The sequence below is a fragment of the Cricetulus griseus genome, assembly GCF_003668045.3.
Source record: "Cricetulus griseus strain 17A/GY chromosome 1 unlocalized genomic scaffold, alternate assembly CriGri-PICRH-1.0 chr1_1, whole genome shotgun sequence".
In the NCBI taxonomy this organism is placed as follows: domain Eukaryota; kingdom Metazoa; phylum Chordata; class Mammalia; order Rodentia; family Cricetidae; genus Cricetulus; species Cricetulus griseus.
Genome location: NW_023276807.1, coordinates 24,904,040 through 24,929,329, shown reverse-complemented (window position 1 = coordinate 24,929,329; position 25,290 = coordinate 24,904,040). Strand labels below are relative to the sequence as shown.

At 46.6% G+C, this 25,290-nt stretch overlaps 1 protein-coding gene across 1 annotated transcript in view; it reads right to left on the bottom strand.

The window, feature by feature from the left end:
* Tram2 (translocation associated membrane protein 2) overlaps positions 1 to 22,499 on the bottom strand; it is a 74,420-nt gene extending 51,921 nt beyond the window's left edge. Inside the window, exon 1 of the mRNA XM_027392790.2 lies at positions 22,267 to 22,499. Coding sequence (XP_027248591.1) covers positions 22,267 to 22,386 — 120 coding nt within the window. The 5' untranslated portion in view covers positions 22,387 to 22,499. The remainder of the gene's footprint in view (positions 1 to 22,266) is intronic.
* Between the last annotated feature and the right edge of the window lie 2,791 nt (positions 22,500 to 25,290).

Here is a 25,290-nt window from a genome sequence, read left to right as displayed (position 1 = left end):
GTAGCTTGGGGGCAAGTCGTCTGCCAAGCTTCCCGCCCGTGTAAACACTCTGGCACCAGCTGGGGTTTGGAATCCGCTGTCTCTGCCAGCTGGCGACCTGAAGATGGGTCAGATTAAAGGAATGCATAATGAAGGAGGGGGAGACAGAGGCTGTATTTACTCGGGTAGGGTCTGTGGGGGTTGACAGGGACTGGCCAAAGGGGCTGGAGAAGTGGAAACTATGAAGAGAAGAGGAAGGGGTTCCAATGTGCCCGAGCACCCCGCCCTACCCAGCGTCCAAGGCTGTTGCCCTCATCTAGTTTTCGCTGTTTGAAAGGGACTTCTTTGTCCTTGTCTCCGTCTCCTGCAGCATCTCCCAGATGAAATACACACAGCCCTTTGAAGAGTTCGCAGCTGGCTGCATGGGAAGGCTCAGCATGATCACACAACACGGACACTTGATCCCCCGCGATCCCAATTTGGGACCTGTAACACAGAAACCCAAGCCACGTGCTGACAAGCAGCACCCTGGGCCACCAGCAGCTCCAACTGAGGCTGGGTGAGAGGGGAGAGCACCAAGAGCCAGCAGTCTGAGGCAGCCACACTGGCTTCCAGCCTTGGAGAATTCGGCTGCCCTGGCAAGGCCCAGAGGGCTAACATCTAGAGAGGATAGCTCAGTGGGCAAGATCAGCCAGCCACACACACCCCCTACTGCCCTGAGGATGCTAAGGGGGACAAGGACAGTATGAAACCATACATCCTGGCAGGCACTGTGTGAACACACCTGCTGGGAAGGCCACCTGCAGCCAGCTCCACCTCAAAAGGCTATATATATATATATATATATATATGTATATATATATATATATATATATATATATAATGCATACAACCTCCATCAGCAAGAAGAGGAAGCAGGCAGCAAGGACACCTGTAGCCTCTGGCCACTCCCCTCTCTACACCAGAAGCCCCCATCTCTTAAGGACACTCTGGGGTCCCTTTGCTTCTGTGGATTCTTCCAGGGTCTCTGGGGGTTCAAGCCCCTGCTCTTCTTGCTCCATTGGCCACCTCTATTCCAATGATATCCTAATCAAGCTTCCCTACCCAGCTCTCTCTTTCCTAAGCAGTGTTCCCAGAAACTCCCATAAGGCATGAGAGTGCTGACACCCAGGAAGCAATATCATACACGCTCCTACCCAGGCTGGAATCTGGTCCTCCACCTTTCTCCCGAGTCCTGATGGCTTTCCCCTTTACTCTTCCCTCCTTCCTTCCTTCCTTCCTTCCTTCCTTCCTTCCTTCCTTCCTTCCTTCCTTGTTTCCCTCCCTCTCTCCCTCCCTCCCTCCTTCCTTCCTTCCTTCCTTTTTTTCTCTCTCTAAGACTATTTTCATTTTCAGCTATGGGTATGTTTTTGTGTATACGTGTGTGTGGATCCACACGAGTGCCTGTGAACATGGAGGCCAGAGGCTTTGGATCCCTCTGTAGGTACAATTATAGACAGCTGTGAGCCACCCAACATGGGTGCTGAGAACCGGACTCTAACTCTTTGCAAGAGCAGTTTATGCTCTTAACTAAGCCATTTCTGTAGCCCATCTTCCACTGTTTCACTACATTCATTTTCCCCTGCCTGGGCTGTAACGGAGTCAAACATACACATGGCAGCAGCGTGCAAAAGACATTAGATTATCTCCTCAGGGCTCACTGTACCTTCTTTCTGTGTCTATGCCTGATTATAACAACCCCCCACAGACTCAGTGCTACTGTCCTAGGTATATAAAGGAAATCCTGATACTGTCATTCCATGAAATGCTTCCCAGAGTCAATAAATATGCTTCATATAGACACAAGATAGGCTGATCAGAACTATGTTGGAGGCTCTGACAAGTCCTGCAATAAAAAAAAAAAAAAAAAGTGTTTAGCCCAGCCTATCCGGCTGTAGGAACAGTTTTTGTCGGGTTAAACCGATTGGACTATTTTTCAATAATTCTCTGGACGTCTTTTCTTGCCTGGAACACCAGCCCTCTGTTCTCCCTTGCATGTGTCCATCTGCCTTGGCTTTCCTGCAAGGGCTAGCCTTAGCCTCACTTCTAGAAGCCGTCTTCCCATATTGACTTCAGCCTCCATGGCCACCTCACATCTTATGTACTCTGGGCCTGGAGAGATGGCAGAGCTCAACAGCTGCAAGCCAAGATTTTACATCCAAACCCCAACTCTGCCCTCACCAACTCTAAATAGAGAAATGCTCAGCTTGCTTGGTGCAGACAGAGAGAGTACACTCACAAAGATAGCTGAGATGATTAGCAGAACGGTCAAAGCCAGAGCCGGGCATAGCAACATGGGCATTCAACAAGTGAAAATTAAAGTGTCCTCCACCCCCCTTTTTCTTTTTCAATGGAGTCTTGCTCTGTATCCCAAGCTAACCTAGAACTCACTACATGATCCAGACTGTCCTTAAACTCACAGCAATCCTCCTGCCTTGATCTCTTGTGTGACAGGATCATTTCTCTTCTTAATTTTTTTTTTTTTTTTGTCGCCTATGATTTGGTCTTCCTTCTCCTGTCCTTGCGCCATACACTGGGTTTCACAAGTGAGCAGCTAGGCAAACCCCACCCAGAGCTCCCCTTCCTCCCTGCTAGAGGGACTACAGGAAAGAGTTTTGACCCACTCTGTCAAACCTCCATTAGGCAGCAATGAACAAACTAATTATTCAATCACTGTTGGGCTTGTTATATATTATATTTATACACATATAAAATATACATAACATTTATATATTATATATTTATTATGTGTAATGTTAATATATTGATATATGACACTATATGATATAATGTTATACATAATATATAACATTATAAACTATGAGCATGTTAATAGTATATAATACATAGTATATAATATATGCTACTAAAATATAGTATTAATATATCAATATATATACTATTAACATATAATGTGATATATTACCAATATATTAATTATATTGTCTTATAATGTTATACACACACACACACACACACACTTATTTATTGTATGTGTGTGTGTGAGTATAAATGTCAGAGGACTCGTAAGGACAGTTCTTTTCTTCTACCATGTAGGTTCCTGGGGTCAAATTCATGTCTCCAGTCTTGGTGGCAAGTGCTTTTACCCATTGAGCAGGAGCCATCTTGCTGACCTACAATTCCTGTTCTTAAAGCTTAAAATTTATCAGAAGCCATTTCCTTGGCCCACCTTATACACTTACTATCTGGAACTCAGACGTTTCCCTCCTGGCTGTGGGTGTACCTCAGTTGGCAGGGTGCTTATCTAGCACTTGATCCCCCCAGCTAGCACCACAGGAAACCAGGTGTGGTGGTGCAAGCTTGTAACCAGTTCAGCCCTGTGCAGATCGAGGCAGAAGGATCAGGCGTTCAAGGCCAAACCCTGTTTCAACAATAACAATGTCGGTTTCCACTCCTAGCCCTCTTGAGTTTTTTCTTGACACTTTTGTACAGGCCCTACGAAGCAGTTCTGAATACTCATTTTTCACCTGTGAGTCACTCTTCGGAACTTGTAGAAATTAAAGCCTTCATCCCAGTAGGCGGGAACGGTGTCTCTGAGACTCTTCCCAGCTGCTCTGCGGCCCCTCATCTCTCCCCACCTCCCTGTGTGCCAGCTCACCCCACCCTCGTCCCATACACCTCTCCCTTTCTCCAAGAAAACAGCTCTGCCAAGAATCCAAACTTTGTTCCTTCCCTTTCCCATCAAGAAGCAGCCTAACTGAACCTTTGTCTGATTGTTGTGGCTGGAATGGGAAATGTCTTCCATGGGCTCATGCATTGAACACCACCCATCCCTGCGGTGGCAGCACGGCTTTTAAACTGTATGTAAAAACTTAAGGAAATCTGTTTATAGAAGTCACAATTAAAAAGCAAAAAGTCTTCCAATAATAACCTTGTAAAAGGCAAAATCTCTTGTATTAAAAAAAAAAGTTGTGGTGGTCAGGTTGTGTTTCAGTATAAGATGCTCCAAGCAACTGATCCCCATTCAATTTAACCTCAGGGTTGTTTCCCAGGGGGAAAGACAGCAGGACAAAGCCACATGATTCCCCAAGGAAGGGAAACAGTGAGGAATAAACTCTGAGGCAGAAAGCAATTGTGAGAGGAATCCTGAGGTACGGGCTGGGGTCCAGTTCATCACAGAGAAGCCCCCATCAGACCTCTCAGGCTGCACAGTTCCATTTTGGTGGCCGGAGCAGCAATGTTGGGGGTGAAAAGTGTGTCTGAGAGGAGGGGACACACACCAGGAAGAACAGGCTGGATGTAATCTATATGAAAACATAAACCAGGCCTGGTAGCACAGCCCTAAAATCTCAGCATCCGTAAAACTGAAGCAGGAAGAATGCTGTGAGGTTGAGGCCAGCCTGGGCTACACAGTACCATGCTAACCAGGGCTACGGAGCAAGACCTTGTCTTCAAAAGAGGAAAACAAGAAATGCAGAAAAATGGCAGCTGGATTACAGAGGCGCTACTCATGGAATAAGTTGCTATGCATAATGAAAAACTCGATGGACCAAGCCTTCATTGTGTATCAGCTCTGTTGAAGACACTACACTTGCATCCTTGCTCCTGTGGAGATCTCAGTGAGGCAGTACAAGCACTTTTAGCCCCTTTTACGGAGAAGAAAATGGGCCCAATTAAGTGATGTAACCAAGGGGCCTCCTTAAGTGATGGAGCCAGCAGAAAAGCAAGGGCTGTGGATTCAGTCGGCAGTGACACTGTGCACATATGACCCTCATGTTTATAAGCCTGACACAATGTGGCAACGCAAACTAGAGGTTCAAAGCACATGAGCACAGAGAAATCAACAGGGACTCAAGTCTGTCTCGCCTAGGGAATGGGCTTGCAAGAACAGCCTCCGTGGTTACAGCCTCCTTCTGCCCGGGAGCACTCTGCATCATACACCATGTTACTACTGTCTATCACTGATGAGAGGTCACTGGGGAGAAGCACAAAGCCACATGCCACCTGGAGCCAGCCCTCTCTAATCTACTTTAGTCTTACACGTGGCCCTTGTCTAAGACTTGGGCCACATCACCTTGGACATTTTTCCAAGACAAATTGACAAGAGGCACTTTATAATAATTACAGCAGTCATTCCTGGAGGGAGCTGGGCCTCCAAATAGAAAGACAGTATATTTAGCTTGAGCATCATGGCTGAAGGTCCAGGAAACTATATTTGGGCAAACCGTTGATTTGGGGGTTGGTAAAGTTCTGGTTTTGGCATAGGTGTCCTTCTGCCCTGTCCTGCCCCCACCATAGGCCACATGGGCATAACTATAGAACAAAGTTCCCAACAATCACACAGGCCCAATCTGCAGACTTGGTGATAGCCCTCAACACTCCCCAGGGCTCCATAGAGCACAAACTACAATTCCTCCTCCAGAGAGTGAGAGGGTGAGGGACAATGTGTGTCACCAGACAGGCAGCCTGAGGAGAGGCAACCCAGAGTTCTGGGTGATGATCCCCAGGGGTCCCGTACTCTAAGGCACGGCTCACCTCTCTGGCCATGCACAACTCTAACCCCGCTCCTGATGCATCCTCCCTAGACTGAGTGGAAGTGTGTCTTTTATTTGGGGGGCTTTGGTTTTCTTTTTCTTATTACTGTTTGGGACTGGCCTGCAACTTGCTATGTAGCCTAGGCTCCCCTCAAACTAAGGTAATACTCTGACCTCAGTTTCCCAGCTGTTGGGGTTCCAAGTGTTCACTATCACACCTGGCAGGAAGTCTGACTTCACCATTGCCCAGGAGGTGCTCAAAAATGCCTAAGAACTAATGAGAACAGTCCTGGAAACTGACTGTACCCTGTGATTGCACTCAGAACTCCATACCTAAACCTCAAAATGGCTAAGATGGCTGACTTTTCGTTATATATATATTTTCCCTACAATCTCGTTAAGAACATATCAATGGAGGAGGCAAAAGAAGAGGAAGAAGTGGTTGCTTGAAAGAAATTTGGTGTAGTAGGCTGAAGAGTTTAGGATCTATGGGGAAAAAAATCAATTAAGTTACCGATCAACAATGAATCATGATCTATGGAAACTAAATGCCACAAGCAGGTTCTCTCCCACATGACCTACAGCAGGAAGAGCCAATAAAATGTACAGAAGGCTAGACATACAGCCCAAACGCACCAAGTTACCCTCTCTAACTTACCCAAATTCTGGGTTTCAACTTCCACCCAGACCAGTGACAACTGACACCCTTGCTTATTGAGATCTGTACACATGAGCAAGTGCTGTTCACTCAGCTTGCTCAGTAATCCAGCACCTGCTACAAAGAGGCCACCTACAAAGTGAAACCTGTCAGAAGCCACCACACACCACTTGAAGAGAGATGGTCACTCAGGTCTGAGAAGACTTGGATACTGCTTTAATAAAATATGGATGACTGTCATATTAGCCCTAAGAGGTAGCCGTCAGAAATTCATTCAGAGCTCAATATTGAAACCATACACTAAGTTTGAAGTTAGCCTGGGCTACATGAGAGTCTGTCTCAAAACAAAAACCCAAAAGCCCCAAACCATAAATTTATATGACACGTGAATCTCTAAGAGGAGTCTCACATGCCTCTCTCACTAGAACCTACCAGGCCCCATGGCCAGTCCTGGAAACTCCCAAGGAATCATGCACGTAACAGAAATAACAGGTTTCTGGGGAAACTCCTCAGCTCTGTTCACTCCCCAATTTACAGAGTTGTCAATGGGGGGCAAGTGCACAACATTCTACACGCTTCAGTATCCGGTTCAAAACAGAGCACAGGGCAGAGCTGAGAATTCAGACATGTGGCTTTGAATTCTGGCTCTAGCATTTACAAGCAACGCCAGGTCCCCGTCAACTTCGCTTTCAAGCCCTTTGTTCACCCCTGCATATAACAGGAGTAATAATATCTACAGCCTGGAATGGCCGCAAAGACCAAATGGGAGAATATAGGCAAAGGACTTATTACAGTGCTCGGCATGGTGGAAGCAAACACAAGGCATGTGTGTTACCTCCAGTTCTACAACTGTCAATTGCCACACTCATGCCCCCCATCCTCTGAGGGCCAATCCCAACCCCAATCTCTTCCAGGAAGACTTCCTGCAGGCTATAATCTAGAAGCTCTCTCTCCTCTCTCTCCTCTGGGAAGAAGTTGGAGAGACACTGTGTTTGCTGTGATCGGAGGGTCCCCAGACATAGCTGACAATGGAGCCCACATCTGACACTAATGCCTGGTGCTTCAGATAGGATTTTATTTGAAGTATTTTGTTTCCCCAAAAGAGAACTGGGGGATGTGAAATCAATTTAAGATCTAAACACACCTACTTGGGGGGGGGGTGGCTAGAGAGAGAAAGATATGAATGAAAGCTAAAAAGTCTTCCTTAGTCTTCCTCCTAGAAATGAAATCAATGTTGACAGTTTGTTTCGACATTTCCTGGCTTTGCCTCTGCATACATAAATGTAAGTTTTGTATTAAAATGGCCTGATACTATACATGCTAATCTAGAGCCAATATGTTCCATAGGCCATGCCAATACATAAAACATGGCTTCATCCTATTTTAAACAGTTGGAGTGTTCCTTTGCATGGCCATAACCATAATTTACTAAGTGGCTCAACACAGATGGATATTTAGATGGCTTGAAATGAATTATGGTATGGGACACGATAAATGTTTGTCATTTCCATAGTCAGCAAAACACAGCACGCCTGGGAAGAGTAAATGGTGTCATATGAGCTCAGATGGGAAGAGTAAATGGTATCATATGAGCTCAGACATCTGCCTGTGAATTACAGATGAGTGTCCTACAGTCCATCAAATGTAACTTCAGTAACTGCTGTGTGAAGGTAGAACACAAGGCAATATACACAATACTGACTTGGAGATAAAAACCCTTGAATTAAAGGACAGTTCAACATACTAGCAACCCTGGCTCTTTGCCTACACGGAAATTATTTACTGACCCAGCAATTCCATTCATAGGAACATACTCAGGAGACCTGCACACATGCTATCTACACAAATGCTTACGTAGGAGTGTGTTCAGAAAGGCATTATTCATAATTTTCAAAGAGCAGAAACAACTCAAATGTTGATCACCGGAAATATGGGTTAGCCAAACATGGCTTCTCCATACAATGGGACGAGTCAGGCACAAAACGAATGAGGTACTGATACATGGTACAGTGTGCATAAATCTCAAAAACATTATGCTAAATAAAAGCCAGACATGGAAGGGCATATGCTGTATGATTGCATTTATATAAAATGTTCAGAATAGGCAAGTCCAGAGAAAGATTAGTGGTTTCTGGGGTGGTGACAGGGGCGGGAGGCAGCAATGAGAAATGAATGCTAAAATTTCTTTGGGGAATGAGGCAAATGTTCTGGGCTGTGATAATGTGAGTCAAGAAAAACTGGTGAATGCTCTAAGAAGCACAGAGATCTGTTTACGTCAAAACGGTGAATTAATGGTGGGTGGGTATCATAATTTAAAATTCAGGCAAAAGTTTCCAAAAGGTATTTATCAACGGTAATCCTACTTCACCGCTTACTTGGTGACTATGACATAAGAGCAAGCAGGATGTTCAGCCAACTTCTAGACTGAGACACTTCTCTCCAAGAACTTCCAGTCAAATGGGGCGAAGAGGTGTCACTCAGAGGTGGTGTCATCAGAAGGGAAGCACACTGAACCTTGGAGCTGAGGGGGGAGTTACTTACTACACAGCCCAGGGGAAAAGAAGGCTTTTCCAGAAAAGGACATGGCACCTGAGGGAGGAGAAACAGCTGCAGAGGGAAAAGACTTTGTTCTGAGGAAAGACTTTGTGTGTAGGGGCAGAGCAAGAGAGTCAGTCAACAGGAAGATCTTCAAGAAACTCAGTAGAAGGGGTAGGGGAAGGGAGGGGAGAGGTGGGGAGGGGGACCATTCTCTTGTAGGAGTGTGACCACTGGTGAGTTTCCAATGCTCCGGTGGATGGCTCCACACTGTGCACTAACTGAACTTAGTGGGTTATTTTTAAAAAGAGATATTGGGAGAGAGATATGCTGAGTGGGGGTCAGGATGGATTTGGAGAAGGGAAATGGGGTAGTTATGATCATATTTCACTATATAGACGTGTGAAATTCTCAAGAAAAAAGAAAAATACATTTTTAAAAATTTTTCAAAGAAATTCAGCAGGAACAGCCTTCTTATCCAACGGCACGAAGCAGTACACTTTTTCAAAATTCAACATTTTGTTGTTACATATTCAAGGCTATGCTAGATGGTAAGAACATGAATTTAACAGCAAACAAGTTCAATGTGGAAATTGGCAGAGCTTTCAGTATCTAACATATACTATAGTATATTTTGTGTAAATGACCAGTGGATTTGAACATAGTATTGAAAAGGCAGGGGAAAAAATGCCATTATCTTCCCAAACTTCAAATACAGTTATACTTCGACCCAACTGCCCCATCTCTGGGAAACACCCTGAGAGATGTTTCCACATAGGAGCAAAGTGAGGCATGTTCCCACACATCCTCTGTAGCACGGTTTATGGGAGCAAAAGGCTAGAAACAAGCCCATGTGTCCATCAAAAGGTAACTCAATGGATGCATGCAGTTGAGTTTGCACAGTGGAAGACTATCTACCCTTACACATGAATGAGAAGCGTCTCTGCCCTGATAGGATGTCCTCCCAGACTTAAAAGGAAGTACTAGGTGCAAATCAATTTAGATAATTATGTCTTGCTGTACACCATAAAGAAGACAATATATTTACTTACAGATATTTGCACAGATACTGATACACCAAACTGATACCACATTTTTCATTATTGTTACTATTATTATTATTTGTGTGTGCGCATGTGTGGTATATGTGTGAACCCATGTGCCACAGCATCCATACTGAAGTCAGAGAACAGTTTTGTGGGGTCAGTTCTCGCCATCCACCTTTCTGTGGGTTCCAAGGATCGAACTCAGGTCACCAGACTTGCCCAGCAATCTTGCTGGCCCTCTATGATGTTTTTAGGGCTGCTTACACTGTCATAAACAACTCAACCAGAAAACACCAAAAACAGCAGAAGTGGTTCTTGACAGCGAAGGACAGATGGATGAAAACAGGTGTTGGCGGGCACAGTTCTGTTTTTGAGTCATCAGCGTACTACCAAATGGTATCTACTGCAACACCTCCCCCCCTGTGCATTTGAAAGCTAAGACTGTAAGCTCTCTGCTTGTAGAGGTAATATAACCAGCATCGCCCAGTGTTCTCAAGCACCTCTGGTTGCCTGAGAACATGGAGAGACAAACTCGAAATGGCCTTAGGTAACAGAAAGAACACGGGAGACACTTTATGTGTACTTTACTGAGAGTACACAGGACCACCTCAGTAAATTCCCACCACCTTCCTATTATTGCAGTGCTGGGGACATGATGACCAGCTGTAAGATGAAATAAATCCTTTCCTACCTGAGTTGCTTTTGGTCATGGTCTTTTATCACAGCAATAGAAACCCTGACTGAGACAAAGGGCATCAAATCAGCGTTGCAGAATGAGGGACAAGAAACAGCTCACTCCAGTCTCATCTCCCTGAGGCTGGAGACACTGGACAAGTTGCACCTGGCTATGGAACAGCTGAATGCTAAAGGCAAGATACGTGATGCATCACAATCTGGCAAGCCCTAATTGCCATACCTGGAGTAATGTGCACTCAAGCAACTCAGGGAAACGTGGCCACAGGCAACATCACACTCTCTTCTTTTTCAAGCTAGGTATGTCAACCACTATGTCAGCTGCCTTCCTGTTCAGATTTCAGAGCCTTGCACAGAGTAGGTGGATTTGATGAATGGGGAGAGGAAAGGAGGGAGAGAAGGAAGGAGGGAAAGGAGAAAGAGGCCAAAGAGGTGAACAGTGCCTAATTAGGTACATTTCCCAGGCAGCATAATAAGAAACCAAAACTGTTTCTTTCACATTTGGGGATGAGGGGTGTGTGTGTGTGTGTGTCTGTGTGTGTGTGTGTGTGTGTGTGTGTGTGTGTGTGTGTGTGTGTGTGTGTGTGTGTGTGACATTGAACTAGCTAGCAGACACGCTCTACTTTTTATTTCAATGGGATAAAACTAGTGCTTCCCAGGGACTCTAGAAATGAACTGTCCTGGACAGCCTAACTTCCAATAGGACCATTCATTTCTAGGCCCCAAACTCTAATATTAGTTATTGTGGATGTATAAAAACCTATGCCGGTAAACAGGTTGGGAAATAGGCTCTTTCTTTCTTCAGAACTTGGAATATATTTGCAAATGTATAATGGGATACCTTAGGGATGAGACCCAACTGCAAACACGAAATTCATTTGTATTTAGAAAGGGCATTAGCTTGGTGGTAGAGAATTTGCTAGCATCCACAACACCCTGTGTCCAACACCTACCGTAGAATCGAGCAACAAACGTATTCAGGTTAAGTACAGGTAAGATGTGAACTAGACTAGAAGGGCAGGCTGAGTACAGAGTTCCTCGCAAGGGTTTAGGTCACCATCAGCACTGACCTGCATCCTGTTTCTTGGGTTCTGACACTTTCTGACTTTGTAACATAAGCAGTATGTACGAGGCCTGCTCCATGTGCCGTATTTATATTAATGCTTCCAGCATCTCTATGACATATGACTTCTCATTCTGGGTTAAGGATGAGGAAACTGAGGCATACAAAAGTTAAATAACTTACCAACATGGCAGGGCTAGAGCAGAAAGCAAACTCTGGCAGTCTAGCTGTAGGTCTATGACCTTGACCTCTGTACACTATAGCCTCTAATAGTTTCCTAACAGAGCCAGGTTGCAAAGACCTCTTCCTCATGTTACTATGCAAAACAAAAAGCAAAGTCAGAAAGCAATGTGGCAAGCAGCACCATCCAAGAACAAAATAGTCTCTATCTAAAACTGAGTTTCTTTTTGCCTTTTCAAGTTAATTTATATACAGTTAAGTATGATGATAGCTAATTAAAAGGCTACAGTTTTGATAGGCACAAGTATGAATAACTTGGGGGTTAATAAAAATTCGATACTTAATTTTGTTATTACATTTATCTATTTATTCCCTGTATATAAGTCAGATGACAACTTATAGGACTCATTTTTCTCAACTAATATGTGTTCCAGAGACTGAACACGTCATCAGGCTCAGTAGCAAGGGTCATTTACCCATGGAGCTGTCTCACTGGTTCCCGAAAGTGTAGTATTTCAAACATTAGATGTAATGGCTAATTCTTACTTGAGAGCCAACATTAGAAGATCACTAAGTACTGATGCAGTGAGCACAGTGGTTCCCATCTGTAATCTAGCACTCAGAAGTGGGTTTCAGGCTAGCGTGGACCGGAATGAGACCCTATCTCAAAAAAAAAACAAAAAACAAAAAACAAAAACAAACAAACAAACAAACAAAAAACCTCTAGTCCTTGTCTTGTGGTATCCATTCCCAATCCTGTGTGGAAGAAAGCATGTCACTCTTGGTCAGAGTAGAAAAGGGGAAATGGAGTGAGAAGGTCACCATAGAACACTAGATTGGGGGGATCACAATGTGGGCAGGTGGCAGAGAAAAAGGCAGAGAGAGTGGCACACACACACACACACACACACACACACACACATCGATCTATCATTAAATGTGAAAAGTAGCTTTTTAAGTCTAAGGTCCCAGAGCACACTCAGAGAGCTGGGGTGACAAAACCTGACCTGGCAGAGCAAAGTGCATAGGACAGTCAGCCCAGGCAGGGACCATGCTATAGACTCTGTAATCCTCCCAGGTCAACCCCAGAGAAGACATTAGGGGTCAGACTGTGATTCCTTTTTAATATGGACTTTCTCTGTCCCTACCTGAATTATATGTCCCTACACTGGAATTAGATGTCAAACCCAAACTTCAGTGGGAAACTGATTCCAGCCCAAATCAAAAATGAAATCAACAGAGAAGTATTCGAAGCTCTCAATCTAACGGAGGCACTCCTGTGCTCACCCTAAATGTCACAATCTGTGTGGGCAGAGGAAGGCAGGTTCCTCCTTCAATCCCCTTCCTCTTCCTTCGTGGCAGTTCAGGCTCGGCGCTCATCCTCTGCCCATGTTGTACAGGCCCATAGTAGGAAGACACGGCTGAGCTACAGGAGAGCCAATGCAACCCCCAACCATTCACCTCGCCCCCACAAAGTCAGTGCAGCCCAGGGAAGTGAAGCGTCATGCAGGGGCCACACAACAATTTACAGGAAGAATGCATGTCCCATAGCTCACCGCTTCTACTACACACCTACCTACCAGATGCCCACCTCCACAAGACACTAGCCACAGATCCATTCCCGGGGAAAACTCGAACTTTTTGCCCACACTAAAAGACAAAACTGCTCATAAAAAAAAAAAAAGGAAATAAATAAATCAGCCATCAAACATTCTTTGTCAGTTCACCATCTCCCTTCCGCATAGCAGTCACAGAATCCATACAGACAAGTTGTCCCTTGCCCACTGAGGTGAAAAGTTGATCCAGGACCAAGTGCAAGTTGAAAACACACTCTAATGTCTACAAGTATCGGGTCTGAAAATCCCAGCCCTGCTCCAAGTTCTGAGGAATTCGTCTCGGCCGGAAGTTGAGCATTGTGGAGCAGACCTCGGGGTTTCCTGAGGAACTCTAAGAATTGATGGAGGCGAGGCTCATTTTCCCAAGGACTAGATATCCAAGAGCTCCCAGACTACTCTAAGGTTATCCGTGGCCCCTTTAAACACGAGCCATGCTCTCACTGACTCAACACCCACTTCATGAAGATTCCAGCACCACCTTAGGTACTAACCAGAAGCCAGTATGTGCTGATTAACTAAAGCCATCCTCCCTTCATGGAGCAGAGGTCAGCAGGGTTGGGGAGACAGCACTATAAATTCCATCTGGATCTACCCACTGTCTTGGAGGACACATCTTTCTCCCTCCCTAGTAACCATAGACATCTTCCCACTGGTGGTGAACCACTCAGTAGAATTCCCTGTAAAAAAAAAAAAAAAAAAAAAAAGTTCTTAAAAAAAATTCTCTGAGAAGAAAAAGAAAAAATACTATCTTTATAATGAAGATGTGGAATGGCCTAGTTAAGCAATACTCTGTTGCTATAAAATCCAGTTCTACTAGGAAGTTCAGTTCTTTCCCACTGATACGGTGGCTTATGCCTGTAATTCCAGTAATTGGGAGGTTGTGATAGGAGGACAGTCTTGAGTTTAAGGCCAGCCATGCTACTAGTGAAAGTCTACCTCAAAACAAACAAACAACAACAAAAACCAGCAGGGAACCAAGCATGAGGCAGAGACAGGAATGTCTCCATGAGTTGGAGGGCAGCTTGCTTTACATAGCAAGTTCCAGGTCAACCAAGACTACAGAGTGAAAACAACAACAAAATCCAAGAGTAGGGGGTAGTGGTACAATACTTGCCTAGCATGTGCAAATCCTGGTTTTCATTTCCAGTCCTGGAAACAAAAATCTTAAAGACACCATGTGACAGGTTAGAGTAATAGATCAGTCAGTAATCCGCATAACACACAAGTATGAGGACCTAAATTTGGGTCTTCAGCACCCACATCAAAGCTGGCCAAGGAAGCAAGTGTCTGTAACTGTAACACATGGATCCTAGAGCTCTCTGGCCAGCGAGGTTAGCCAAACCGTTAAGCTGTGGGTTCAGTGAGAGACCCTAACTCAAAAACCAACAACAACAAAAAAGATAGACAGTAATAGAGGAAGACACTCAGGTTGACTTCTGGCCTTCACACTCATGCACACTCATGTGCTCACACAGACACACCCACCCACTCAGCCTGTTACTTACAGAACTTTTGATGTCAGCCACCAAAAATCCCTAGGCTGAAAAAACTATCCCCAGTGTGATGGCATTAGAGAGGACTTTGGGGGGTAATTAGTCATAATTACAAAGCCCTCATAAATGGGCTTAGTGCCCTTAATAAAGAGACCCCAGAGATGAAGCACCCCTTTCTGTCCTTCTTCCTTCCTTCCCTTCTCTCTGCTGTGTAAAGCTGTAGATATGCCACTACAAGCCAGGAAACAGCCCCTCCCCCAAACAAGGTCTGCCAGAGCCTTGGTCTAGGATTTACTCAGACTTTAAAACATTGATAAAGAATTGCTGCTTTGCAAAGCCCCCAAACCTGTGGGATTTTTTGATAGCAGCCCCTATGACCTGCCTCAAAGTAGTAACAGATGTAAGGGTGCCAGATGTGCCCAGCAAGTTCTCACTCTTCTCAGAATCCTGACACCCCACCACCAGGGTGCTAGTTCTTAATAAACGCTCTTCCACCAAGCACAGCGGCTTGACGTTCAGCCCAAAAGTCTAAGGCCGCACGTGTCATACACATCAAGTAAAAGTCCTGACTCCTTTTCACAGCTTCCTCCCCTGCCCCCTCACCCCCATGGTTCACAAGTTTGAGTGGAGGGCTTCGCACATGCTAGGCAAGCATCCCACCAACGAGCTACATCACAGCCCATGCTCTATTTTTTAAGGCAGTATCTCACGATGCTGCCCAGGCTAGCTTTGAACTCTTAACATTCTGGACTCAGCCTCCTGAGTAGCTGGGCTCACTGGCCTGTATCACTGTGGCCAGCTGTGTGCATCAGCTTTAGGGTACCACACTGTTATCTTTTTGAGGATGAGACCCTGACCTTCTTTATCTCTGCATTCCCTGAGCACGCACAAGCACACCACAAATACTCTGCCATTTAATAAGCAGCTGCCAAATGAATGGGTCCAGCACTCTTCAGCATCATGCACCCCACTCAAGACTTCACACATAGACTGGCCTTCAAAGAGTCTAGAGTTCAGGGTAGAGACACAGAAGATGCACCAGAGATGGGTTGGGTGTGTCTCCAGGTTTGTGAAACATTTACTTTAATTGTCTGGGGCAAATATCTCAACCTCTTTGGGGGTTGGGGCTTGTTTTTCTCGTCTGTAAACAGCAGATAATTTCTTAAGTCGCCCTCTAAGGTCATGAACTCATAAAATAGAAACTCATAAAATAGATGTGCCCTTGAGCTATGACCACAATATTAACTCGATGATAAGGTCAGTGAGCAAACTACAACCAGAAACCCCTTATCTCACACAGATGTTGGATAATGGCAGGCAGGGACTTCGGTGGCGGGTAATGCTCTTGTCTATTCATCTGTGTCCACTTATGACAGACACGCACATTTGGGTCACTGTTCTATAGTTTCCTTGAGGGAGATGTGAATTTCAGTGATCATTCTAGGCAGAAAGGCTTCCAAGTGGAACGGCCCATATATGTTACTTCCAGGTAGTAAACACATCCATTCAGACAAAGGAAAGGAAAGTCGCCTGTGGCTACATTCCACAGATGGCCCATTCGTGGGGGCATCAGAGCTGAAATCTACAGGTGAGGTAGGCATTGCTGAATTCTTATTGTGGCTCTGACTCTAACTTACAGTAGATGGTCATTGGCCAAATCTCTTCTTTAGAAGCCAGGCTCTGGATGGGTATGACAACCCCCATAAACCATCCCGATTACAGGGTGAGGCCAGTAAAACATTTCACAGATGCAAAATGCTGCCAGTTCCTCCAGACAAATGAAAGAAGACATCAAGAGGCAACGTGGCAGCCCTCCTCACAATGCTGAGCTCCAACAAATTCACTGGAGGGCCCAGAGGCCTTGACACCCCTAACTCACAATCTGGCCCCATTTCCTCTGTTCAAAAGCAAGGAAAGCCATGTGAACTTACACCATGCAGAACCCCTTGCAAAGCTCTTGAAACCACACAGTTAGCTCATAACATAACCAGCTGTGCCTAAGCTAGGTCTGGTTCTCCTCCGCAGCGGGACATTTGAGACAGCAGAGGTAAATCAGGGCAAAGTAACTGAGTACTTGGAGGATAAAGGCCTGCCCATGAAATAAGGAGAGCTGTTCAGGAGTCGTATTTGTAGTTTTGCTGTTTTTTTTTCCCCCACCCCTCCTCGCTTTAACCATTAGGACCAATGGATACCAGATACACAGCACTGGATAAGAAGGTTAAGAGATAGGATCAGTAGAGTTTCCCACCAAAGCTAGCACAGTGACCGATTAGAAAGCATTTCTGTCAGTGGGAATTCTAATCCACTCTTATCAGACCTCTTCATCACTTATCAGGGTGGGAATGAGCAGTACATCAGCTATGCCACAGAATGATTTCTGGGGCCCCTGCCCACGACACAGCAGATCAAAAAGAAAAAAAAAAAGAAAAAGGGAGTCCATGCCTGCCAGACTGAAGCTTTCACCATAGCAACACATGTTATTCCACAAACAGTCGGGACTAAGTCGCTCTGCTGTGACCAGCCTAGAGAGTGCCTCTGAGAAATAAGTCACTGAGGGTTCAGACAACAGAGAGTGCAAAAAAGAATCGACACCTACTTAGTTTCCAGGGCAGTTTCCTTGTACTCTTTATTGCCCCAGTGCTGACACTGACAGCACCAAGACCCTCTGGTGCCCACACCTCATGTTGTAAGAAGGCAAATGTCCAAGAGAAAACCTGATGTGTATGGCACAGCCACAGCACAAGGATCCTTTGGAGAAGAGGGAATTAGAGGTGTCAGGGACAGTCATTTGGATGCTAGATGGCTAGTGCAACAGAATTTAGGAGAAAGGTATCCATCTCAAAATACATCATCCCTAAAATGACATCCAGCCAGCCAGGGCTCTCAATGAGAGGGGTAAGCAGACACTCAGACCCAATAATGAAGTCGGAGCCAACCCTGATCAGTGTGACTGCTGAGGGACCAGGGAAGCAGCAGTGAAGCACCCCTGTGCTGGCGGGTCTCTTAACATGTTGGTCTTCATCTTGTACTTGTAGTCAAAATTTCACCAGTTCACCAATACCATCCTCCACTTTTGCCAAGGGAAAAATAATGAATATGCCCTTTCATCCCATAGGCTAGGGTTAACCTGGAATCCTGATCAAGAGAAACTCAAACACCAAGCTTCTGTTCCATTGCTCAGATCACTGTGTCACATGTATAAATTCAACCAAGCAAGGGTCTGCCCATGAAGATGAGGGACTCCTTCTGGTGGCCTCTAGCATCCCCAGCAGAGAGTGTCTCAAGCTCCCTGAGTAGAGGCAAAAAGTCAGGAATTATAAAAACTGACAAAGTGACATTTTTTCACTAGAAGCTAGTAAAAAAAAAAACCAACTGACATCCACAGGTGTTCCTATGTGCCACTTACACTCTTCTGTGAACACAACAGAAAAATCTTTTGCCAATTCATAACTTATCTTTTCACCTAGCATTAAGAGACAGGACTACAATACAGAGAAACCCTGTCTCCAAAAACCAAGAGAGAGAGAGAGAGAGAGAGAGAGAGAGAGAGAGAGAGAGAGAGAGAAAGAGAGAGAGAGAGGACTAGCTGTCTGGTTGCAGGCTATGACACCCACAGGTGTGTCCATGAGTTTGAACTGGTGCCACAGACCCCACTCCCCAGTCCAAACACGTATGACACCTGCCATGGGCTTCCATTGTAAGTGCTGCAAATATTTCTTCCTGACAAGTCTGTCGTGGAGTCAGGAACAGGGAAGAAAGTAGTTCCTGGAAAAAAAAAAAAAAAAAAAAAAGGAGCTACCTGCTACACCTGCCTCAGAAATAAGTTTAAAAGCCCAAACCATCTACCATTCCCAAAGTCCTCTGGGTCCCAAACCCTTACATCCTCAGCATGGCCTATACAAAAACCAAACATGAAAACTACAAGTGACGCTCAGAACTTCTGAAACATGGCCCTGCAGCTGCAAACACCGAAGAAGAAACCAGTTTCTGTCTTGAGATGACGTTGTAAAGGTGGTGCAGAAATTGCTTCCTCTCCTCCAGGCGCCCCCTATTTCTCATTCTCCACTCGCTAATGAAAGAGTTTTCCTCTTCCCCTGCCGGTTTCGCTTGGAAACGTGGCACAAGGCACTGGTCGAGAAGGGAAGGGGAGGGGGGGCTACTTTCACGTCTGACTTATACACACATCCCAACTGGCCACCCACACCCCTAGGAACCACACTCAGCCTAAGAAAGCCCTCACTGCGGGAAGAAAAGTGCCCCTAGTACCACCTCTCCCCAAGCAGAGCTAAGAAAGAGAAAGCTGGAAAGGAAGGAGGGGGGGGAATAAAGTTCCACATTCCTGACATTTTTTAGCCAAGTGCAGTGGCTGCACAGAACAGCTCTACTCCACACAGACATAAGATGGGACAAAACCTGGGCTAGGAAAGAAGCCGTCCCTGCCTTGGAAATAAGATAACCCAAAGCTAAACTTAAAGTGCGTCTGGCCATGGCTTGGGGGAACAGGCCAGACAGCCTTTCATGTGCTCCCAAAAGGAAGTGATCCCAAGGGAAGGAATTTGGCGTCAACATCTCCCTAAAGACAGAACCAAAGCCCTGGGGATCCTCAGAGGGAAATCTAAACCCATGAGTGCCTCAGAGGTGACTAGCAAGGGAAGGTGGACGTGGATCTGGAGTCTGTGGGTTGCCAGGGTGTGGGGAGGGAGGGAAGGAAACTGCAGAGACTAGGCAGGGGACTTTAGGGAGGGGGGTGACAACAAAAGTCACATTCTATTCGATGAATTAAAATACAATTTTCCTGGTTCAGCTTCCCAAATGAAGGAACCCTAGCCTGGCCCAAGATACAAACACACGGGCCTGATGATTTTTCTCCCAGCTTGCCCTCCAGCTCCTTCTGCCCTCACTTCTAGAGAAACCTCCCTACTATATGTCTACCTATAAACACACACATACCACCACCACCACCCTTGGAAAGATCCCAGAAATATTCAGTTCATCCTATGCTAGGTTTTGAGGTGTCTCCCCACCCCCTACTTTCCAGGATGTTTCTGTTCTCATTCAGTAATGATAGCAGAGTTCTAAGATAACTGATCACATGCATGCAAGCCCACACGTGTGCGTGCACAGCACGAGCACACACACACACATACATACAGACACAATTTCTTTACAGTCAGTAGGTGGGAACGGACAGTTGTCGACCTACTACATACACACTCAGCTCTACATACAGACTCCACTATCTCTGATAGTGGAGATTCTGGGGAAAGCCCCTTTCCTCCTAAGCCAGTTCAGACTGGTGAATCCTCAAAGCATTTTCAGGAAGAAACATCTGTCCTGTGAGTCCCAAAGGGCTAAATAAAGTACTACAGAAAAAGACGGGGCCTGCTGGCATCGCCACCAAGGCTGTTCTACAAACCTAAGCCCATTCCTGAAGGAAAATGGCCTTCCCCCCCCCCACCACCACCTTGTTTTTTTCTCTTCCATCAGGTACTAGGAATGACAAATCCTGCACTTGGCAGATTCCACAGACCTACCGCAAAGGGCTTCCTGAAAGGTTAGAGATAGTGAACAAAGGAGGCCGGGGTACAAATACTAGGCATCTCTTTTTGCACAACACTAACGCAGGTAAACCCAAAACTCTTAACAAATGCTAGAGATAGCAGAGAACCACAGGCTAAGCAAGAGACGGTGGCCAGCTGCGGAGCACATGGCTATAAGGTTTATGATTGACATATGTGTCATTCCAGCCCCATCCTCCAAGAACCGGAGCATGGCACTGAGAAGTCTCTTAGAATGGAGGGCAACAAACAGACATAAAGCAAATGCTAAGCGGAGCAGGTCCTCTGCCTTCTCATTAAGCCATTACATTAAATAATAACTAGGATCCAAGAGCAAGAAACCGATTCTCTCATTAGTAGGGAGAAATAGCTTTTGTTACTTTAAGCTTTACAATGACTGTAAGGAAGACCATTTTAATGGTTTCTTCAATGATGAGGAAACTGAGGCTGCTGCGGTCAAACTTCTATGAAACATTCTCCAGAAGCTCAAGGGAAACATGAGGGGATAGCAGGGGAGGGGAGGGGGGAGGGGAGGGGAGGGGAGGGGAGGGAGGGAGGGAGGGGAGGGAGGGGAGGGAGGGGAGGGGAGGGGAGTGTGAACTGACAGCATTACCGATAGAGCATGGACCCCAGTCACAGCTTCTCTCCTGCAAACTCTACAGCTTGGCCAAGGGCATGCATCCAGCCCAGACCTGGCCACCAAAAGAACATCCCCAGCTAGAGGGCAGGCTCCTCAGCCAAAGAGAACCTGTGTCAGTAACAGAAGGGAGACCCAGGCAGCTGCAGAAGAGAGTCAGGCAACTTTTAAACCAACTTTTAAACGGTACAGCTTCTTAATGTCCCCCAGAAAGCAGATCAGCAAGGGAGGACAGGGGCTTCAGGATGAGGAAATTATAGTGAAAGTGAGGGAATGTCACATATGATGTCACATATGGTGCTCTTGAGACAAGATACACACACACACACACACACACACACACACACACACACACACACACACACACACATATATATCAGCAAACTCATACTCTCACTCCGGTCCTTCCCACTTTTCAGTACCGTTGCTTTTCTATAGTAGGGACCATCAGCCCTTTGGATTCTGACCCTTGGTTTACACAGACAGCTCTGAGGCCTACACCAGCACACTGCTGAATCTAGGATCCCATTCTCTGTTCCGACCCCACAGGCCCTAGAGTTACAAGAGACTCACCTTTCACCTCTCCTAGATCCTGCAAAGGGGATAAGGTTCTGGGTCTAATTCACACATCGATCTACAGGGACAGACCAAAGTGCTAAAGGATATCTTAAAACTAACCCTTTAGTTCATATTTAAAGAGAGGCTGGTGGTAGAAGACCCCCACTGGGATGAAGCCAGGGCCGCATGTGAACACCTGGAGCAAGCTCCAGAGGTTAGGATGAAGAACGCCCAGAAAGCCACAGGAGAGGTGGAGAATGGCTAGCGTCCCTCCCAGTGGAAGAACCTAGATCTGGCGGCCCCTACTTGGGAGGAGGGGGGATTGTGCAATTACTGCGGGTCTGGGAGTCTCCCAGCTTGGCACCGGGACGCCAGAAAGGAAACCCCAATGCTGGGGCCAAGAAGGCAGAGCTGCGATTGGTTCGAGGCCAGGCACGGATTTCAGAGATGAAGAGAGAGAGTTGCAGGGTATGGTGGGTGCCCAAGGGGGCGACAAAGCATGGCATGGCCCGCCCAGCTAGGAGCTAGGGGTGCTGTCCGGACTGTCCTAGGTCCAGGCCAGGGTGGATATAGTGCACAAAGCCAGAGGTGCAGATAACGTGCCGGACAGCCAGGCGCGCTCCAGCCCAGATGAGGTCACGGAATTCGTGTCTTCACCGCGGTGCACGGGAGATGAGACCGCCTGTCCCTGCAGCACCCCTCCCGGCTCTACTCACCTCGAACATGAGCCCGATGAGGACGCAGAGCACCAAGCAGAAGCCGATGTCTGCATGGTTGTGAATGACGAACTCCTGGCTGAAGAGCGGGTAACTTTTCGTCCTCCTACGGAAAGCCATGGCAGCGGGCGTGCACTGCCTGCGGGGACCCGCACCCTCGCTCAGCAGCCGCAGCGAAAACTTCTCCGGCCCGGCCCAGTCCGCCCGCCAGCCCCGCTGCCCAGCGCGGAACAACTTCGGGCCCCGCCCCCTTCCTCCGACCGCCCCGCCCCCGGCCTGCTGTCCGGAACCGCCCCTGGCCACAGCCCGCTCCCCGGCGCGGCCGCACAGGCGCGGGCCACTGGCCACGCCCCCTTTCCCCGGCCGCCCCGCCCCCCGGCCGCAAAGGCGCGCGCCCCAACCACGCCCCCGTCCTCCGACCGTCCCGCCCCTATGCCCCAGGCGAGCATCACCGACCACGCCCCCTGTGCGAGCCTGGAGCAGTTAACCCTAGCGCAGTACTCCCGGAGTTGCGGTTTCGGCCAGGATACGCTGGGGCGACCCTCGCTGAGACGCGGGAATGGAAGGAAGCCCTGCACTCCGGCTTCGGGAGGAGGCGGCGCCCGCCAGCCGGACAGGAAGTGAGCCTGGATCCCACTCCTCGCGCCCAGCTTCTTCCTCCGCAGGAAGGGCCCGGGGAGGGAAGCCTTGCGCCGGCCTGCTCGCTGGCCTCAGCCCCGCACCGGACCTTAAATGAATGCTTGGCTATTCCACTGTTTGAGGACTTGCCCAGGGCTAGGCTCAAGCGCTCGGAACCTGCCCGCAGCTCGCCAAAGGCCCGACCCTTGTAGAGCCTGCTCTGCAATGGAGTGCAGGTAGCCCAGGTTTGACCCCCTAGTTTAAAAGGCCAGGTGTTACCCTGAATTAGCTTTCCAAGCCTCGTCCAAAATCTACTACAGTCAATTGATCAGAAGTGAAAAAATAAACAATAAACAGAAATGAAGAAATAAGACAATAGCTTTCTCATGCAAAGTTTCCATTTAATTAATAAGCTTTAAAAATACTTCCGGAAGGACAAAAAAATCTTTTAAAATAAATTATACTGGCAAATATTGGATTTAATCCTGCCAGTAATGAAGGAAGAAGTAATCACTTCTAAATGTACAGAAATGCAAAATGAACAAAAGAATTGTTTAATTTCTTTTTTAAAATTAGTTCCACAGTTATTTCGCTTCTGAGTAAATATGAGTTTGTAAAACTGGCAGAGGCTGAGCATAATTAGAACTGAAAGGAGTTCCTAGAGGAATTTAGCTTCTATATTCTATACTATGCACTATTTAGTATGCAGCCCTTGGTCTTCGAATTCCCAGGGAAACAAAAAAAGTATCTTAATGCCTATATTGGACTAACCTTTGCTTCATGTCAAGACGTGTGTGTGTGTGTGTGTGTGTGTGTGTGTGTGTTAGCTTTGTGATGTATGGGGACTGTGCATGCAGGAGCTCACACATTGTTGCATTTCCATAAAGGCATTCATTCCACGTGGAGGTCAGATGCCCCTCTAGGCCTCACCTTCTATCTCGTTTGGCTCAAGGTCTCTGTTTTTGTTGATTTTCCCACTGCACAGGCCAGGCTAGCTGCTCCTCTAGCTTCTGAACACTTTTCTGTCTCCACCTCCCATCCCACAGTAGAAACGCTCCTTCTGTGTGGCCAGCTTTTACACCTGTCCTGAGGTTCGAACTTAGGTCCTCATGCTTGTATGGCATGTGCTTTGATTTCACTCATTGAGCCTTCTCCCCAACCAAGACTCTTCCGAAATTTGCCCCCCCCCCCAGCCTTTCAAAGAACAAAAAGATTAAGAACTCTGGAACAGCTTGACTTTCTGTGTAGGAATGTTCTAATGGTCAACTTGCAGCCGTGCCAATTAGTCTGAGCCCTGGGAGACTGCATTCTTAAAAAAATGAAAACTGGAATCCTAGTATTTGACATGACGCCGCCTGTCTCCCACAATTCACAATGATTTGTTGGAATTTCCTTTGAATGTGTAATGGTGTCAATCTAACATTAATACTTTAGGCCCAAACCCCCAGGAAACAGACATTAGAGCCTCCCCATTCATAAATAAGACACTAAGCCATAAAAGAGATGGCTCAGATGATGCTCTTGCTGCTGATAGCCAGTGCTACTTCCCTTTGCAATATAATTGAACAATCAGACATAAGCCGGGCGTTGGTGGCGCATGCCTTTAATCCCAGCAATCAGGAGGCAGAGGCAGGCAGGATCTCTGTGAGTTCGAGACCAGCCTGGTCTACAAGAGCTAGTTCCAGGACAGCCTCCAAAGCCACAGAGAAACCCTGTCTCGAAAAACCAAAAAAAAAAAAAAGATTCTAACATGTATGTTTGATTGTGCATCACACTGACACCAGCAGAGAAAGTATGGAAAGCCTCCTTCAGCCATGAGGGACATCTCTAAGCCTTCATTGCCCAAGCCATCTTAATACAAACAATGGGTTAAACATTGTCCTGTACTTTCAATGCACACTCTTTTTTTTCCCCAAGAAATTATTTTTTTATCAGTTCAAATTAGAAACAAGTCTGTTTCACATGTCAATCCCTTCTCCCTCTCCCTCCCCTCCCCCGAACCCCCACCAGCCTCCCACTTTATCCCCCCCTCTGCTCCCCAGGAAGGGTAAGGCCCTCTATGGGGGTTCCCCAAAGTCTGTCATATCATCCTGGTCAGGGCCTAGGCCCTCCCCCGTGTATCAAGGCTGAGAGAGCATCCCTCCATGTGGGATGGGCTCCCAAAGTCCCTTCTTACGCCAGGGATAAATACTGAGTATTAAGAGTGTGCACTCTATGGGGCCCTTGGTAGTGTGGATCAATGCACACTCTCAATACTAATAATTGATAGATGGCATCCCACATTTTGCAGGAACTTTGCAAGCCCATTCCCAACCCTTCTTATTCACTCAAAGTCCTGTAAATTCTTACGATATAATTTCTCTCACCAATCCTCGTCTCCATCATTCTACACTTGACCCTTTCTCT